The 18,763-nt window shown below is 41.6% G+C and overlaps 1 protein-coding gene across 5 annotated transcripts in view; it reads left to right on the forward strand.

The window, feature by feature from the left end:
• The window catches only part of SLC28A3 (solute carrier family 28 member 3), a 70,504-nt gene that overhangs the window by 41,691 nt on the left and 10,050 nt on the right, over positions 1 to 18,763 (forward strand). For all 5 annotated transcript variants that reach the window (XM_050945776.1, XM_050945778.1, XM_050945777.1 and 2 more), the window contains 7 exons: positions 137 to 214; positions 8,375 to 8,455; positions 8,575 to 8,655; positions 9,744 to 9,869; positions 11,086 to 11,216; positions 12,121 to 12,289; positions 13,852 to 14,049. In XM_050945776.1, coding sequence (XP_050801733.1) covers positions 137 to 214; positions 8,375 to 8,455; positions 8,575 to 8,655; positions 9,744 to 9,869; positions 11,086 to 11,216; positions 12,121 to 12,289; positions 13,852 to 14,049 — 864 coding nt within the window. The remainder of the gene's footprint in view (positions 1 to 136; positions 215 to 8,374; positions 8,456 to 8,574; positions 8,656 to 9,743; positions 9,870 to 11,085; positions 11,217 to 12,120; positions 12,290 to 13,851; positions 14,050 to 18,763) is intronic.

The raw sequence follows: 18,763 nt of genomic DNA on the forward strand, positions 1-18,763 counted from the left end.
CACAAAAACCTGCAATAAGGCCAACAGCCAATCTCACCCTTTATGATTTTTTTAAATCTGTGCAATATTTGCTTATTATTTAGCAGTGACCCTCTGCTTATAACAGATGCTTTGTTTGTTTGGTTTTTCTCTTTAGATTTTCCTGGAATACTCTGATGACGGTGCTAAATTTGTGTTTGGTGAAAAATATACAGATCATTTATTTGCCTTTAAGGTAAACAGCTATTATATATATGGTATTTTACATATAGTTGGCCACAAAAAGAGTTTCATTGGAAAACATGTTCCATGTATGATTTACAGCATGTATGAAATTACCAATGGGAGAGGAAGTGTCCAGGGGACAATCTCCCCAGTAAGATGTGACCCACACTATGAAAAAGTTAGGGAACTGGGGATTAAACTTGCCATTTAATGTTATGCATTTATTTGCTCTAAATTTATTTAACCCAGCTGCAGCAATTTACATTTTCGACAGGATGACAGTATTAGCAGACACATTTTCAAAACGGAGGCATGGCAGGATACAGGGGTCTTACCTGGTCAGTGGTAAGCACAGGGTTAACTTCTGCCTATCTTATCCTCCCTCCCACAAGTACTCAAGGAAAGATGCGAGTACTGAGATACCATGGAAATAGGTGTCTTATAAATACCAGGGATAGGTGGAAAGAATTAGAGGAGGCAGGGCTGGAGAATGCAGACTAATAAGGTTCATCAGTAGGAAGGCAAGAAACTCCATAAAAATAGCTGTTTAGGGGACAAAATGAGAAGCTGTTTTGAATTAAGCATTTTTTTACCCAAGGCTCTCGCTGCAGCTCATCACAGGTCAACAGTACTTCCCTTCTTTGAAAGAGCTGACAAGTTACCTTTCTCCTCTCCCTTCCTGAGAAGATAGGTTGGGAAATGGGCTATCATTGAACCCATTGTTCCAGGAGATAAGAAGGTGAAATGTCTCTCTATCCAAGCTCTTATACCTTCTCTCTCCCATGGACTGAGGTGATAGCCCAGACTGGAATTATTTTCATTTAGCTTCCTAGATATATAAGACCAACCTAGTTTGTTTCTTTTGTAGATGACAGTTAGTGCACTTTAAACACAAACACTAAGTAATAAAATCCAGTCAGGGGAACACTGTGTTTTCATACTTGACCCACTGAATCACTCTGCCGCCTTGAAGGCCCAAGGTACACATAGTACACAATTCATGAGAAATTGTACGCCTCTGTTTCCATGCACAATTCCCATGACTGTGCATTTATAGTGGGTTATTACTAAAGATAGTTAGAAAATTTAGAAAAAGAATCAGCAAAAGAACCCCAACATTTCAACAAAAACCAGAAGGGAACATATTTTTTTTTCTTTCAAATATTTTTTTTTCAGTTTTCTAACTCTCTCTCACTTTTACACAGTCAGGCACCTAAGCGACCATTTCTATGCACAGTCACTGTATTTTTTGTGAAAGCATGATGAGTGCATTGCACGAATAAGAATTTGATTGCACATGGAGCTATAGCCTATTTTTAAAAAAATGCTCCAGCAATGATAAAATCATGTTGTAGACTGATATGTTAGCTTGGGCTACATTTTCAAAAGTTTGCATGTGTTCAAACATCCATATGTGCTTTTTTCTATGGAATAAACTGGACAAAGACACACGTGGAAATTTTAAAGTGGGATTGGATACTAGCAAAATATGTTCACAATGAAGGACAGACAACTCAAAATGGGCTACATGGTTGATGTGGCCTCAAAACTGTGTGTATGCTGCTTATTTTCAGAACTGCACATGGCTCAGTTTAGGAATATGCATGCTAATTACGTGTCAAGCAGGTGATTGAGTCTCCCATCAGCCCTCCATTGGCCTATGGGCCACCTACTGTAGGCCAAAAAAAAAATAAAGCAGCAGCTGGGACACATTGGTGCATAAATAGCTTCTTATCCTCCCTCTGGCTGATCATCAATATGGTTTACCTTGGATTTTGACATCCTCCAAATTGAGTAAAAGATACATTTAAGGAGACAGACCCAGCCAGTCCATTTACCTCCTGCATATTCCAACCCTTGCGATAATTTTTCCAGTGCTTGGGTATCAAGCTGGTAAAAAGTCATATTACTATCTTCCATTTTTTGCAAGGGGAACTCTAATGCACTGTATTTTGCGGTAGCTTCAAAAAGATGATGAGGTACCACCCAAAACTGTGTTTGCCCAGGAGAGGAGGGGAATGAGCAGGATAATTGGATTGCCCCTTTGCAATAACCCCGTGTCTGCAATAAGACTCAGTGTCCAGATCCCAACTTTGGCTGCACACAGTTCTAATCAGATTGCTAATTAGAGTAAGTGCATGTATAAAACTTTGTACATAGCCATCCTGCCGTGCACACAGAAGAGGACGTCCCTATATACATGGGCAAGAGTCATTGAAAATGTGGGCTAGGATTTATCCTCTGCAGTCATATTCACTAAATACATAAAGAGCAACATTTTCAAAAACAGGTATCCAAGATGTGCCCACAAAATAGGCAGGCAGATGCAAAAGCAGTTACCCATACAAAATATGTACATACATGCAGAAAATGGTTAATTTTAATATGCATACTACTGCATATTTGTGTGTGTACATGCATGTTTTTCAGGCACAATGTAGGCCTATTTTTGAAAAAGTAGCCCACATTAAACCCATTATTTAAATAATTACTCTCACAAACAGAGATGTTATAAATATCATCTCTGTAGGCAGGTGATGCTACCCTTTTCCCAGCTCCATAAAGTAAGAAGATCACACCCAATTGCCTCTTGACATAGGTAAAGATATGTCAGCTAAAACTTACTTGTCAGAATTAAATCTTTTATATTTCTTTAGAGATGAAATGTTATTGGATTTTGGTTTTTTTGACTGCTTGCTCTTTATTTATGCCAAGAGGTTTCTGGTTCACTAAGTGTAAGAGTCTAGTTTGAATGGTTGAGTTTGGAGAATCTTCCAAGGGTTTCAAATCTAGAATGCACCGATACATCATCTGCCGCCTGCTTCTTATTTGGAGTCTTGTTGTGCAAGATGCTGAGCACCCACAATGCCCAGCTTCCATGGGAGTTCTGAGTACTCAGCATCTCAGAGTCATGCCCTACATACACAGTAGGTGATATGGCTGAGAAGTCAAATGACACTTCTATAGGTCCAAAGGTGATTTCTGATATTTATCAGAATTAGTCGTGGATGTGTAACAGTGGGGCTAATCAAAAACACATTATAAAGGTACAACAACGAGATAGTTCTATTTTCTTTGTGGGGTTATTACACTAATAGCAATGAATGTAACATTTGTAGCTAACAGACATACAATCATAAAAAGTTTTTTGAGACTTACTTTTTCCATTTAGATGTTCACTTTTATTTAATTTATTCCTGGTTTAGGACTTGTCTGCACAAGGAAATTATTCTGGCATATGGTAGAATGTGAATTTGAAGTGCTATGTTTATACCAACATAACTCCCTATGAGGACTCTTGTATTTTGGTAGATGAGTGTCCAGTGAGTTATATTGGTATAACTATAATGGTTTAATGACAGCAGTGTAATTATACTGGTATAACTGGTGAAACTTTTCCACATAAACAAGCCCTTACTCACCTTCATGGGCATTAGCATAGCATATTGGGCACAGTTAGAACAGGGCATAGTTAAGGCTGAGTTCCAGCTTCTGTTCTGACCTTCTTAACATTTGCTCATAACTAAGGTTGTGAGTCTTTCATGAAGGTCCCAGAAAGTCATGGATTCTGTGACTTTCTGGGACCTCTGTGACTCCTGCAGTGGCCAGTGCTGCTGACCCCAGACAGCTGGTCCCAGGCACTGCCCCAGAGCAGCGGTCCAGGAGCAGCAGTGGTAGCAGGGCCTCAGACCGCCCCCCACCTGAAGCAGCGGCAGCGGCGCCCCCTGCTTCACGGAGCAGCAGCATCCCCCTGAATTCCCCCCCTCCCCCGCAGAGCAGCAGCATCCGTGGGAGCGCCCCCCTACCCAGCACCTAAGATTTAGTTAGGAGTCTTTTTAGTAAAAGTCATGGACAGGTCATGGGCCATGATTTTTTTGTTATTGTTCATGACCTGTCCATGACTTTTACTACAAATACCCGTGATTAAATAGTTCCCTTACTCATAACGTTCTCTTATGTATTCTCTTTGGGCTGACATTTTTCATGCATGGTCACAGCCTAGAAAGTAAGGGGGGAAAGCATACAGGAAAAATCTCCCTTTTATCTCTGATTCAGGTAGCCATACACCCGCAGAACCACAAATGAGTGGTGCACAGGAATAAGCTACCTGGGGGCCCAAGAAGCATGACACTTGGTGTCCGCCCTACTCGTTCTGCGTTTTCTAGCCCAGTTTCATGCAGTCAGTGCATGTTTGCTCCCTGGTGAAGAACAGAGGGGAGCATCTGACCTTTTATTGTCAAATACATTTCACAGTCTAACTAACCAAACAAAGGAAAGAGAGGCTGATACTGTACCCTTAACTTGGCCTGCTGTGCATAGATTTTTCTGTATCTACAATGTATGTGACTTCCCCATATTTAGAGAACCCTGCAAGACCTAGGCATATTGGTGAGATTTAAGGCTGTTATTCCTACATTCAAAACAGTCTGCTTTTGCACCCTCCCTAACATTAACTTAAGGTCTTTTTCTTTGTGTTTGTCTAATATGGGCCAGTGAGCACAGCACAACTGAGAAATCAGGGTGGGTGCAACATGTGAAAATAGTTTATCACATGCTGCATGTAGTTCAGTTCTTCTGGGTCACACTAGGGAAGGAAAGTCTGACATTTTCAAATTGACTCCTCCATGCTCTAGATAAAAGCTAGCCTGGGTATGACAGGTCATCTCAGTAATTAGATACATGCTAATTGGTTGTGTGCCACTTTCTGTTGAAGACATTGACACAAAAGTTTCTATCATATTAAATAATCAGGGACTGATTTTTTAAAAACTAACTCACTAAGTTCCATACCCAATCAAGGGTGCAGATGATCACAATTAGAACATCCTGACTTTTGGGAACAAAAACTGGACCTGTAATTGACTTCAGGTGCACAATGGCAAACTGCTTTTAAAACTCAGTTTCTTAAAGTCAGTTTGTAAAGTGATTTTATCAGGGACAAGCCTGTAACAGCATTGGCCACTGACATGTGTAGTGAGAATGACAGAGGAGTAGTAAGAGTTACTTCTTAAATGGCACGTTCGTTCTTTCCCTCTCCAACTTGTCACACACTCCCATAGCTACACTGAAACCTTGTGCCTCCAGTTGGGCTGTGAGAAAGGAAAGATATTTGCTTGTAATTTTGATCATCTGCTTCTTCAGGTTCATGGCCACCAGGGTTCTTCCTCTCCCTGCAATGCTTTCCTGCAGGATAATCATGCTCCTAGAATCTGTGGAATTTCTATTTAACTGCATCTCTTGTAGGGATACAAGTTTAAGTATAGAATACGGGATAAGAAGAAAGTTGAGACACATTGTAAGGATTATGTCTAGAAAAAGAGCGTGGTGGCCGTTTGATGGTTTATTTAGTCTCACTTCTGTGATACTTCTCCCTAAATCCTGAACCCTCAGTGCATCACAAGCTAATGCTAAAGGTTCCCCTGACTGTTAACTAATATCAATTTAAATGATTAAATGCATTAGAGGAATAGGGTCAAGCTAGAAGTATCCCAGTAGTAACTCTTTTGAAGGGCAGAGGCAGTTATGGCTATGAGTCACATTAATATACTTTGAGAGAGGGTGTTTTTCGAACTTCATCAGTATAAATTATGGTAGTAACTTTCCTCTGGATAATTAAGAATTGAATTTATTGACAAATACTTTAGTACTGATGCATTTGATTTTTTATACTTTTTTTTTATTCTGTTCATGTTCATTATTTATGACGTGTGACTCCTTCAATTGCACAATTAAAAAGCTTTCTGGCTTTAGAGGTATTGGTTTAAACATTACTTATCTCTCTGGCTTATCGTGAACCTGTACTGAGAGATTTTTTCCCTATTACATACTAGCATAGAAATATTGAGTTCCTGTGTGTTTAAGATATATACATACCAAATGATCCAATTTTAATTCAGGATGAAGAACAAAAAGCAGCTAATTACCTGCCAGACTGTGGGCCATGCCTGTGTTACTTCATTTGTGATTCTTTTAAACCATATGTTTAAAAAAAGTTCTTTTCCTTCAGTTTCACTGCCATACAATCCCTGTGGAGTTACTTCTAAGGAACTTAGTGACTCTGCTCACTGCTGCAAAGCTCAAACATCCAACACTGACATAATCAGTGTTACAAGGGAAGTAGAGCTCACCTCAATAATGACAAGAAGAAGACTTTGTTAATATTGTGTGTGTTGTTAATCTACAGTTAAACTAGATGGGAGTGTGATAAGCCCCTGATCTTGAGAAGGTCAGGTCAACATGGGTCCAAACCAAAACCTTTGATCCAAACCCTCTCAAATTTCTGGGAAACTTGGATCCAGATCTGGACCTGAACCTATAAAGATCCAAATTAAAATTTTCCTTTCATTCATACATACAGAACAAGAGCATCAACATGGCTTTTGTAAAGGGAAATCATGCCTCACCAATCTATTAGAATTCTTGGAAGAGGCCAACAAGCATGTGGACAAAAGTGAACCCGTTGATACAGTGTACTTGGACTTTCAGAAAGCCTTTGATAAGGTCCATCACCAAAGGCTCTTGAGCATACTAAACAGTCATGGAATAAGAGGGAAGGTCTTCTCATGGATCACTAACTGCTTAAAAGATAGGAAACAAAGGGTAGGATAGGTCAGTTTTCACAAAGAAGAGAGGTAAATAGCAGGGTCCCTGAAGGATCTGTACTGGGACCTGTGCTGTTCAACATATTCATAAATGTTCTGGAAAAGGGAGTGAACAGTGAGGTGGCAAAATTTACCAAAAATACAAAATTACTCAAGATAGTTAAGTCTAGGGCTGACTGCGAAGAACTACAAAGGCATCTCACAAAACTGGGTGACTGGGCAACAAAATGGCAGATGAAATTCAGTGTTGATAAGAGCAAAGTAATGCACATTGGAAAAAATAATCACAACTATACATACAAAGTTGTGAGGTCTAAATTAGCAGATACTGCTCAAGAAAAAGATCTTGGAATCATTGTGGATAGTTCTCTGAAAACATCCGCTCAAAGTGCAGCAGCAGTCAACAAATCTAACAGAATGTTAGGAACCATTAAGAAAGGGATAGATATTAAAACAGAAAATATCATAATGCCACTATATAAACCCATGTTACACCCACACCTTGAATACTACACACAGTTCTGGTCACCCCATCTCAAAAAAGATATTAAAATTGGAAAAAGGGTAGAGAAGGGCAATGAAAATGATTCGGGGAATGGAACAGCTTCCATAGGAGGAGAGATTAAAATGACTGGGACTTTTCAGTTTAGAAAAGAGATGACTAAGGGATGATATAATAGAGGTCTATAAAATCATGAATGGTGTGGAAAAAGTGCATAAAGGTGTGCTAATTACCCCTTCACATAAAACAAGAATGAGGGCTCACCCAATTAAATTAATGAGCAGCAGATTTAAAACAAACAAAATGAAGTACTTCTTCTCACAACACACAGTCAGCCTATGGAACTCATTGCCAGGGGATTTTGTGAAGGCTAAAAAGTATAAATGGGTTAAAAAAAGAATTAGGTAACTCCATGGAAGATAGTTCTATCAATGGCTATTAGCCAAGATGGTCAGGGATGCAACTTGATGCTCTGGGTACCCCTAAACCTCCAAGTGCCAGAAGCATCTGTCACTGGCTACTGTCTGAGACAGGATATTGGGCTAGATGGACTATTGATCTGACCCAATATGGCCATTCTTATGTTCTCGTATAACAATGGGTAAATTTGGTTCCAGATCTGAACTTTGCAATGCAGGTCTACCAAACCCCACATCTGAAACGCACAAAGTTTACAGAATTTTGATCCAGATATTTGCAGCTGCTAATGTCCAGTAGGTATCTGAGTGAGGACTACTGAGGTGCTTTAAACATGGCTACAGCCAACCTGCAATATATGGTTATGAAACCATTTCAAAACTATCACAGTTTGATCTGGAAAGTATTCAAATCCATGAAAAGCAATTCATCCAAACTCAACACATCTACATTGAAAACAACTCTAGGAGTTCCAGAGTAAAACAATTTCTGAACTGAATAGTTAAAGTTGAATGATTGAGCTTGCAAGATCTTTAAAAGATTTCAAAACCAGAATGTATCTCAAAGACATTAGCCTTTTCTTTCAGACAGAGAGAAAAGAAAAACTCTTTAAAATTGTAAGTTACTTAATTTTGTGTTTCCAAATTAGGTCCTGCCAATAGTGGTTTTCTTCAGCACAGTCGTGTCTATGCTTTACCATGTTGGATTCATGCAATGGCTCATTAAAAAGGTACCACGGCACGGAATTTTGTTAATGCTTTTTATCTGAGATATTCAAGTATTACCCAGCTGTTGCACTCATAGAATCAAATTGTGGCATTTTTAAAATTTAATGTTTATCGTTTTTAGGTTGGTTGGATAATGCAGGTTACCTTGGGGACAACTCCTGTTGAGTCCCTAGTAGCAGCTGGCAACATATTTGTGGGACACGTGAGTTATGAAATAGAAAAATAGGCTAGTACCCTTAATCACTCACCTATTAAAAGACAGAAATCCTGGAATGTGGGAAGTGAAATACCGCTGTTTAATGAGCTTCTGTTTCCAATAAACATCCCTTCTGTGTGAAGTTAGGACTCTAATGTACCAGGTTAGATGCTTGGTTTTTTGGAAGCCAGAATTCTGTCAGTTTATAAATCATCAATGACACGCAATCGGGTAAATTCTGAAGGTTATACTATGTTCACACACGAAGCTCTGGCATGAAGCTGGGAGACAGACCCCCCTCGAGGGCACTAGTCTAAAAATAGAAAGTAAGCAAAAGAAAAAAAAAACTAATAGACGATGAAAATAGGATAAGAATGGGGGAAAGGGAACAGAAACAGAAAAGGACAGGCGAGAGAATGGCAGAAACATAAGATAAGGGGTCAACTGTGTGAGGACATGGCCCTAGGACAGGGGTCAGCAACCTTTCCGAAGTGGTGTGCCGAGCCTTCATTCATTCACTCTAATTTAAGGTTTCACGTGCCAGCAATACATTTTAACGTTCTTAGAAGGTCTCTTTCTATAAGTCTATAATATATAACTAAACTATTGTCGTATGTAAAGTAAATAAGGTTTTTAAAATGTTTAAGAAGCTTCACTTAAAACAAAATAAAATGCAGAGCACCCCGGACCAGTGGCCAGGACCCAGGCAGTGTGAGCGCCACTGAAAATCAGCTTGCGTGCCACCTTTGGCACCCATGCCATAGGTTGCCTACCCCTGCCCTAGGACATACAGGACAATGGGGACTCCAGTAAAAGAAAAAAAAAAAGATTAGGAACCACTACATTAAAGCAACCAAGAAATGACCTTCAGCCAGGTAGGATGAGTGTCCAGCACAATTGCACTACCTGAAAAACAGCACTTAGCCTTGAGAAAGCCCCATATTCAGAGCACTTGTCAGCACAAACATTAACTGTCTGATAGCACCAAAGTCACTGTGATTGAACTGTGTCTAGCATTAATTCATAAAATAACTGGCCACTCTGTGAGGGTTTATACAGAAATTATTCCTTTGACTGTTGCTTCTCATTTTCAGACAGAATCTCCTCTTCTAGTGAGGCCCTATTTACCGTATGTTACCAAGTCTGAACTCCACTCGATCATGACTTCAGGGTTCTCAACCATCGCTGGCAGTGTCTTAGGAGCATACATTTCTTTTGGGGTAAGGAGGGGAAAATAAATCATGAAAATATAGTGTGTGTTCAAATCCCCTTTACATGTTGCACCTGTAGCAGTCCTAATTCCCTTCCGGGTATTATGGATTCAAATTCAAACAGCACTTTGAATCAGAAGAATGTCTGTAGCTGAGATTCCTGACCAATAGTGGGTCTAATGCTTCCATCAATGTGTCCAAGGTTTATATGTGTAATTCCCATTATGACTATCTTCATATGTGTATGGGAAACTAGACCCATTGACTTGACCTTTAGTGCAGCATTCAGTAGCAGAAAAGTTTACCTTGGTAATATAGAGATTCATCCAGCTCTAGTGCAGAGGGAATAATGGATGTATTTGTGTATTTATATTTATAGTTTACATGCAGTAGGAACTGGCACAGTGGAATATACCCATGGTTCAACTGCTCCAGGATCCTAGCAGTGACCTCAAGCAGATATTTCTGAGATTTATTATTATTTAGTTATATGATGGTAGCACCTAAAAGTCCCATTCAAGATTGGGGCCCCTTTGAACTAGGCAATCATATAAGACACTTCCCACCCCATAGAGCTTACAGTCTAACAGACACGACAGACAGATGAAGGAAAGGGATACAACATACACGCAGAATGATCAGGGTGACTGTGGAACTGACTTGATGTTTGTCAAGCCATTAAAAATATACATTATAAGGGCAGGGGCTAAGGGATTAAAGGAATAGGAAAAGGGAGGAAGGGATGCAAGACACTGCAGGAGGTGAGGGATGAAAAGATGCATGTGGGGCTGTGTAGGAGAGGGTGGAAAGAATATAGGCAGGAGGAGGTCAGGCCAAACAATCAAGAAGAAAAGAATGTCCAGAGTTCCAGCTAAGGACTGCAGTCTGCTGACATCACTGCTGTCCAGGGGCTTGGAGGCTACGGGGTCTGATTCTCACTCCCCCATCGCTGCTTTTGCCACAGCTTCTGCCAGTGGGGAGGGTGTTATCATCAGAGGTAAACAAGTGGTCTTCTCCATACTATTCGCTATTTGGTATCCCTGAATCATACCTCTGCTTACTCTTCTCCCATATAAACAATGCTGGTTCTTTCAAGCTCTTCTGATATGAAAAATCCTCCAGGTGTCTAATGATTTTCATTGCCTTTCTCTGGAATTTTTTTCCGTTTCTATGTTCTGTTGAGATGAATTGACCAAAGCTTATTTTCTGGCATCTGGAATTCCAGGTTTCAGCCTCCCATTTACTAACTGCTTCTGTGATGTCAGCACCAGCATCACTGGCTATCTCCAAACTATTCTGGCCTGAGACTAAAATACCCCAAATAACTCTGACGAGTGGTATAAAAATGGAGAAAGGGTAAGTAGATCTATGCCGAGAAATAGCAATATACATAGGTGCTCAAATATTATATTGATGAGAGCTATACAATGCTTTTGCACACATTATACTAATTACACACTAAGGAAACCAAAAGTAAATAGTTTCTGAACTCACATGAAGAACAAACAGACCGAGCTGTACAGAGGTGTAGCTGTCCCACTGGCATTTTCACAGACAGAACTGCAGAAGTCCAGGGCAATTCTACGGGATGTTTTTCTATTTGTTTATTGTTGCCTTTGCTTTACTCAGAAGCACGTACTAAATGCCTGTAAGCAAAAGTGAAGGTGAGTGGATTATTTTGCATACAAAAATCAGAGAATTCAGTGCATATAATTTTTGATCAAGAAAATCCCTGTGGAGGAGTGCAAAGAGGCAGAAAATGCAAGGAGTCTCTACTCATCAGCTTGCACCTCTGTGTAAGGCCTGACCTTGACCCTGTGGTGAGCATAGTGCCTACACCTTCATTTCTGCAGGCATGAGCAGTGCCCGGGCCCGATCCAAAGTTCACTGAAGTCAACAGAAAGAGTGATGCAACTGACTGCAGTAGGCCTTGGATCAAAGCCCCAAAGAGCCAGAGATGAACGAGGAGCATGTTCCACTCTTTCCAAGGATGGCAACGCTTGAGGGCATCTTCAAGGTCACTTCCTGGGATCTCCTGGGAGGAATTCTGAATCTGCCAGAATTTCTCTTAGAGGCTTCATTCACATGGTGGCCCCTCTGCACACCCTCCAGAACACTTGAGAGAGCCAGGCCGGTGTCCACTAATGTAAACAGCTAGTTTATAATCAACGGTAGTGTAACCTTTACTGTTTCTCAGCTTGTCCGTGAACTGGAAAATGTCTCTAGTTTTCAAATTTTCTTTTTGTTTTCCTTGGTAAAGAGACTCAAAAAACCTGCTGGAAGCTGCTAGTCAGGGTGCCTCTGCCTCCATCCCATTGGTGGCGAACATTGCTGTGAACCTGATCGCCTTTCTTGCTTTGCTCTCTTTCGTTGATTCAGCACTGTCTTGGTTGGGGAATATGTTTAACTACCCACAGCTGAACTTCGAGGTATTGTCCCCATAACTTTTTTTTCATGATTTGTCTTTCTTTTAATCAAACATTGGATATTTAAATATATATTTCTTTTTAAAAGAACAACTCCTTTAAATCCCTGTATAACAAAATAATCTGTGAAAATACCTGTTGCAATGTAAACATTCTGTAGCCATCAGTGTCTATGACTTCACCCCAAAGAGGCTGCCATTTTGTACAGAGTGAGTTTGCTTTAGCTCTAATCTGTGCCAGAGCTACCGTCAATGAATAGAAAAACCAGAAGAGCTATTTGCATGCACCAGCCACACAATTAACACTTCACTAAACACCCACAATGGCTTTCGCTTCAGACCACTGCACTGAATCTTTTATCCTTCCCTAGACAAAGCTTGTGAGGGTTATGTTACACAAGAAATGGCACAGCAGCACAGCAATAGCATTGTAGTGTAGACATTTACTACATTGATTGAAGGGGTTCTTCTGTCGCTGTAATAAATCCACCTCTTTGAGAGGTAGGTCAATGGAAGAATTCTTCTGTTGACCTATCAGTGTCTACACCAGGGTTTACGTCAGCTTAATACATCATACAGGGTCTGAAATTTTTCACAGACTATAGCGGTGTAGTTAAGGTGACCTAACTTTGCAGTTTAGACCAGCCCTTCCACAGGGAAAAAGAGGTGTTTCAGAAACTGTTTTAATTGGCATGGTTTCAAACAGCACTTAGTTCCTAGTTTACACAAAGTTGTGTTTAAAAATATGCTAGCTGAGTTTGTAGATTTTTAATTGTAAGACATACCTACATCATTTTGCTGGGCTAAGAGACTTCTTAAACCAAATGGTCTCTGGCCTGGTCTACACGCAGTTTTTGTACAGATATAGCCATTTTGGTCGGGGGAAGGGGGGAGGTATTTTTTACCAAAATATTATAAGCACAATTGTACGGTATAAAGGTGCCTTGTACTAGTATAGCTTATTCCTCTTCCCATACAGGAATAAGCCATACTGCTATAAGCACTTTTATATCAATACAAGGAGGGAGTATACGGCTTAACTATACCAGTATAGCTAAAGCTGTACATCATTTAGACACAGACAGACCCTTTGTCTACCCTAGGTGGTGGTCAACATAGTAATTAAAACATGTTAGCTAACATATTTTTTTAACACTCATTTTCTCGGTGTAGCTACACCAGATTACGTCAGATGAGAAATTAAACCTCCATCTCTCTTACCAATTCCCTGAACCACGGCCCCCATTTTAGGCCGCAATCCAACAAAGCTTGTAAGCATGTGTTTAACATGAGGCATAAAATTAAACTATATGCTTAAGTACTTTGGTTGGAGCTGAGCCTTAAATTGCTACTTTTGTGATAATTCAGGTAGACTTTACCATTAAAAATCCCCAGACTATTAGAGAGATAGCAGCAAGATGCCAAGAAGTATTTTTACATACTTTTTAAAACTATATATAGAAGTTTATTTTAAAGATTGATTCTTTGATTGACATTTTCTTTTGTGATTCGCAAATATTTGGGCTTGTGCACCCGGCCCTTCTCTCTGTCTTGTATATTTTGCAGATCATTTGCGCTTATGTCTTCATGCCGTTTTCTTTTATGATGGGGGTAGACTGGGAAGATAGTTTTATTGTCGGTGGACTCCTAGGTTACAAGACTTTCTTCAATGAATTTGTGGCTTACGAGCGTCTTTCAATGTTGATCCACTTGCGGGAGAAAGGTGGGCCCGTGTACATTGGTGGCGTGAAGCAATATATGACTGTGAGTAACATTTTATAGTCTACTGATTTACTGGGCCCAATTCTTACCTGATGGTGCTCCACTGATTTTAGTGGAATCACAACAGGGCCCATTACTTTGACATTTTCTCTTGTGTTAAACCTCTTTTGATCTTTCCCCAATGGACCTCAGTTACAAGTTCATCCTTCTCCAGACCCAGCTATGTTCTTGCAGCCATGCCATCCTGGGCTGTGAGCATGTCAGTTCTTACCAGCCAGACAAGGTCAGGCCTGGTCACTTCTAGGATTAAAGAACTCCAAGGAAAGCCCAGTGTGCCACAGGAAGTGGCATTAGAGACTAAAGTCTTATCCCTACTGGGAATTTGTCCTACTCTAGTACAGAATGGCCAGGCACAAATGTAGCTACGCTAGTTGGAAGCCCAAGCTCATGGTTTGCACCAATAGGGCCAGGCTTGGTTTCGATTGGTGGAATCAAGGCAAATTGCCAAGGTAGACAAGACCTAGTTAGGTGGCATTCTTCTTTCTGAGTTGAGCTGGTCAAATGAATTTAGACACAACTTTTTCCTATCAAAATTTTCCCAACAGAATTTCTGGTCAAAATGAGAGAGAGAAAGAGTGAGCAAGCCCCATGCACCTCAGAATAGCCTGATGATTAGGGAATTCACTGGGGATGTGGCAAACCCAGATTCAAGAACCTACTCTGAATAAGGCAAGGGCTCTCTCATGTTTTTTTATGAAAAATTTAAAAGGTCTCATTTTTGTCCTGCATGGGAAGAAAACCATATGTCAAAACCTCAAAATGTTTTCAACAAAACAAAATCTTTGTTTTCTGGCCATCCATTCTTATGAGCCAGGATTGAATCTGTGACCCAGTGTTAGTGATACTGAGGTGCCCTCTCTTCAGATAAAATTTAAAATGGATATCTTAACCATTTATGGTCATTAAAGATCCTATGGAATATTTTCCAACAGCAGAGTTATTAACTCATTGTACCCTAACAAAGAACAGTATGTGGCTCTAAACCTCTGGGTAAACCTGAGCTTTGAAAGATGGATGCCATTGGCTACCTGGTCACATCTCACTTTATTATTATCCTCTGTGGCACAGAAGAGCTACTGTTGTTGGTTCATACAGGCAGTCAAACTAACTGTCCTTGGTAAAGAGCTTGAGATCCTCACATGAGAAAATAATAATCATGCACAGCACTCATAAGAATTTCCATCCATAGGTTTAAAAGCACTTTGCAAAGTATCATTTTCCTGCTCACTGAAGATAGATTTGAGTAAAATAAATATCACTCTCATTTTACAGATGTAGAAACATGGGAGGCTCAGAGGTTAAGAGATTTTCCCAAGGTCATGGACGGAGGGAATGGCAGAGCCAGGAATTAGTGATGCAACCACATACAAAGGTTGGAGAGAAGGGGGAAAATCAAGGATGGGACTGCATTAGTCTTGCATCTGCATTGAGAGGAACATGCCCCCTTCATCCTCCAGAACATATGCTGCGGTGCAGAGGATTATTATCATTACCGCAGGAATTAGAAATTGCTAGTAGCAATTTTAAGTGTGACCTGATGGCTTGGACATGAGGGTGTTTGGGTTTTCAGATTTAACTTCTATTCAACCTCAGACCCCTCTAATATATCTATGTTCTCGGAGAGAGAGAGAGAGCACTCTGATCCACCCCCACAGCCCATAACAACAAGGCTTCCTGTTTTTCAAAGCTAGGAGAGTACAAGTGAAGGCAGGGAAATCACAGGAAACAAAGCCGTTTCTAGGGAAAGCAGATAGAGTGAGTACTTGACAAGCATTCTCTTGCATATGTGCCGCATGACTGCAAATATCTACAAATTGGTTCTCAGAAAACAGGAGCAGGAACAAAGGAGCTTCTAATCAACAGGAAACCTATGAGAGCACTCCTCAGACTTCAGTGTGGGCTTAAAATGCAGTTAATGGGGAAAGGGATGCAGGGAGCAAAGCTTTCCATTTCCATGTTCCCTGCTTTCCCATACCTTTCAGTTAGGTTGGCTTCTTCAAGGACTGTAGCCTAGGCCTGGTCTATACTACACATTTATACCGATTTTAGCAGCATTAAACCGATTTAACGCTGCACCCGTCCACACAACGAGGCCCTTTATATCGATATAAAGGGCTCTTTAAACCGGTTTCTATACTCCTCCCCGACGAGAGGAGTAGTGCTGAAATCGGCATTACCATATCGGATTAGGGTTAGTGTGGCCGCAAATTGAGGGTATTGGCCTCCAGGCAGTATCCCACAGTGCACCACTGTGACCACTCTGGAAAGCAATCTGAACTCGGAGGCAGTGGCCAGGTAGACAGGAAAAACCCCGTGAACTTTTGAATTTCATTTCCTGTTTGCCCAGCATGGAGCTCTGATCAGCACGGGTGGCGATGCAGTCCCAAATCCAAAAAGAGCTCCAGCATGGATCGTACAGGAGATACTGGATCTGATCGCTGTATGGGGCTCCATACAGAATCAGAGCTCCATTACAGAAGACGAAATGCCAAAGCATTTGAAAAAAATCTCGAGGCTATGATACAGAGTCCACAGCACAGTGCTGTGTGACAAGCGTAACAGAAAGCCAAAGAATCAAATGGACGCTCATGGAGGAAGGGAGTGGGGACTGAGGACTCTAGCTATCCCACAGTCCCCGCAGTCTCCGAAAAGCATTTGCATTCTTGGCTGAGCTCCCAATGCCTGTAGGGTCAAACACATTGTCCGGGGTGGTTCAGGGTATATCTCGTCAATTTACTCCCCCTGCCCCCCCATAAAAGAAAAGGGGAAAAAATTGTTTCTTGACTTTTTTCAGTGTCACCGTATGTCTACTGCATGCTGCTGGTAGACACGGTGCTGGGGCAATGAACAGCAGCATCCTCTTCCCTCCCTTCCCCGATGACAGACGGTACAGTGCAGTAGGACTGGTAGCCATCCTTGTCATCAGCCCGTGAGTGCTCCTGGCTGGCCTCAGGTGAGGTCGGCCAGGGGCGCCTGGGTAAAAATAGGAATGACTCCCGGTTATTCCTGGCAGATGGTACAGAACGGTTGGTAATCGTCCTCATCATAGCAACTAGGGCCTGAACTCCTTCAGCCCCCCTCCCACTTTCATGTCTAAAGAAAAGATTCTGTACTGCCTGGACTATCATAGCAGCTGGAGGCTGCCTCCTCCTCATTTTATCTCACTAAAAAGTCAGTGTTTCTTATTCCTGCATTCTTTATTACTTCATCACACAAATGGGGGGACCCTGCAATGGTAGCCCAGAAGGGTTGGGGGAGGAGGGAAGCAATGGGTGGGGTTGTTGCAGGGACACCCCCTAGAATGGCATGCAGCTCATCATTTCTGTGGGATCTGACATGGAGCGGCTGTGCTCTCTGGTTCTCTGATACATTGGTTCTCTAGTACACTTGCCCCATATTCTAGGCAGGACTGACTCTATTTTTAGATACAACATAAAGGAGGGAATGACCCCCCGGGTCATTCCCATTTTTGTCTTTGCGTCCCCGGCCAACCTCAGCGAAGGTCAGCCAGGAGCACGCATGACAGCAGCAGACGGTACGGAATGACTGATAACCGTTATCTCATCACCAATTTACAGTGGCACAGCAGACGGTACAGAACAACTGGTAACCGTCTCTGCTACCTTGCAAAGGCAAATGAATGCTGCTGTGTAGCACTGCAGTACCGCCTCTATCAGCGGCATCCAGTACACATACGGTGACAGTGACAAAAGGCAAAACGGGCTCCATGGTTGCCATGCTATGGTGTCTGCCAGTGCAATCCAGGGAAAAAGGGTGTGAAATGATTGTCTGCCATTGCTTTCACGGAGGAAGGAATGAGTGACGACATTTACCCAGAATCACCCGCGACACTGTTTTTGCACCATCATGCATTGGGATCTCAACCCAGAATTCCAATGGGCGGGGGAGACTGCGGGAACTATGGGATAGCTACGGGATAGCTACCCACAGTGCAACGCTCCAGAAATCGACGCTAGCCTCGGTACATGGACGCACACCACCGAATTATTGTGCTTTGTGTGGCCGCGTGCATTCGACTTTATACAATCTGTTTTACAAATCCGGTTTATGTAAAATCGGAATAATCCTGTAGTGTAGACATACCCTTAGTTTCACCCTCAGGAAGCTATCATATACCCTGCAAGTGGCTCTTTTCAGTGGAAAGTCCATTGAGGAAAGAGGTGAGCATCTGGAAATGGAAAACAATACAAACTTCTCTTTGCTCTGAGGTCCATAGAGAGCAAGTGTTGCCCCAAAAGAAGACAGCACTGACAAGGGCAGCCAGAGGATGCACTGATCCTGACTCTGCCCCTGGGGTTCCTGGGGAGCCCCAATAACAATTTTAATGTGCTCCTTTCCCCTGAAGGAAGCATTCAGCAAATAACACCACCTGTCCTACCTCAGAGTGAATGCCTCCTAAGCTGCAGCATTTCCAGCTAGTGCAGGAACCCTAAACCAGTTTGGATAATCCAACCCTCTGGGATTTTCAATCCCAATCCAGACAACCCTTTAATCACCTGAACTTGAGCTGGGATGCATAAAGAAGGAAATCTCAAGAGAAATAGAGAGGTTATTTTACCTCAGCATTTGGCACTGGTGTGACCACTGCTCGATACAGTGTCCAGTTCTGGTGCCCACAATTAAAGGATGAATTGGAGAGGGTTCAAAGAAGAGTCACAAAAATGACAAAGATTAG

The sequence above is a fragment of the Gopherus flavomarginatus genome, chromosome 3 (genome assembly GCF_025201925.1).
Source record: "Gopherus flavomarginatus isolate rGopFla2 chromosome 3, rGopFla2.mat.asm, whole genome shotgun sequence".
NCBI lineage: Eukaryota > Metazoa > Chordata > Testudines > Testudinidae > Gopherus > Gopherus flavomarginatus.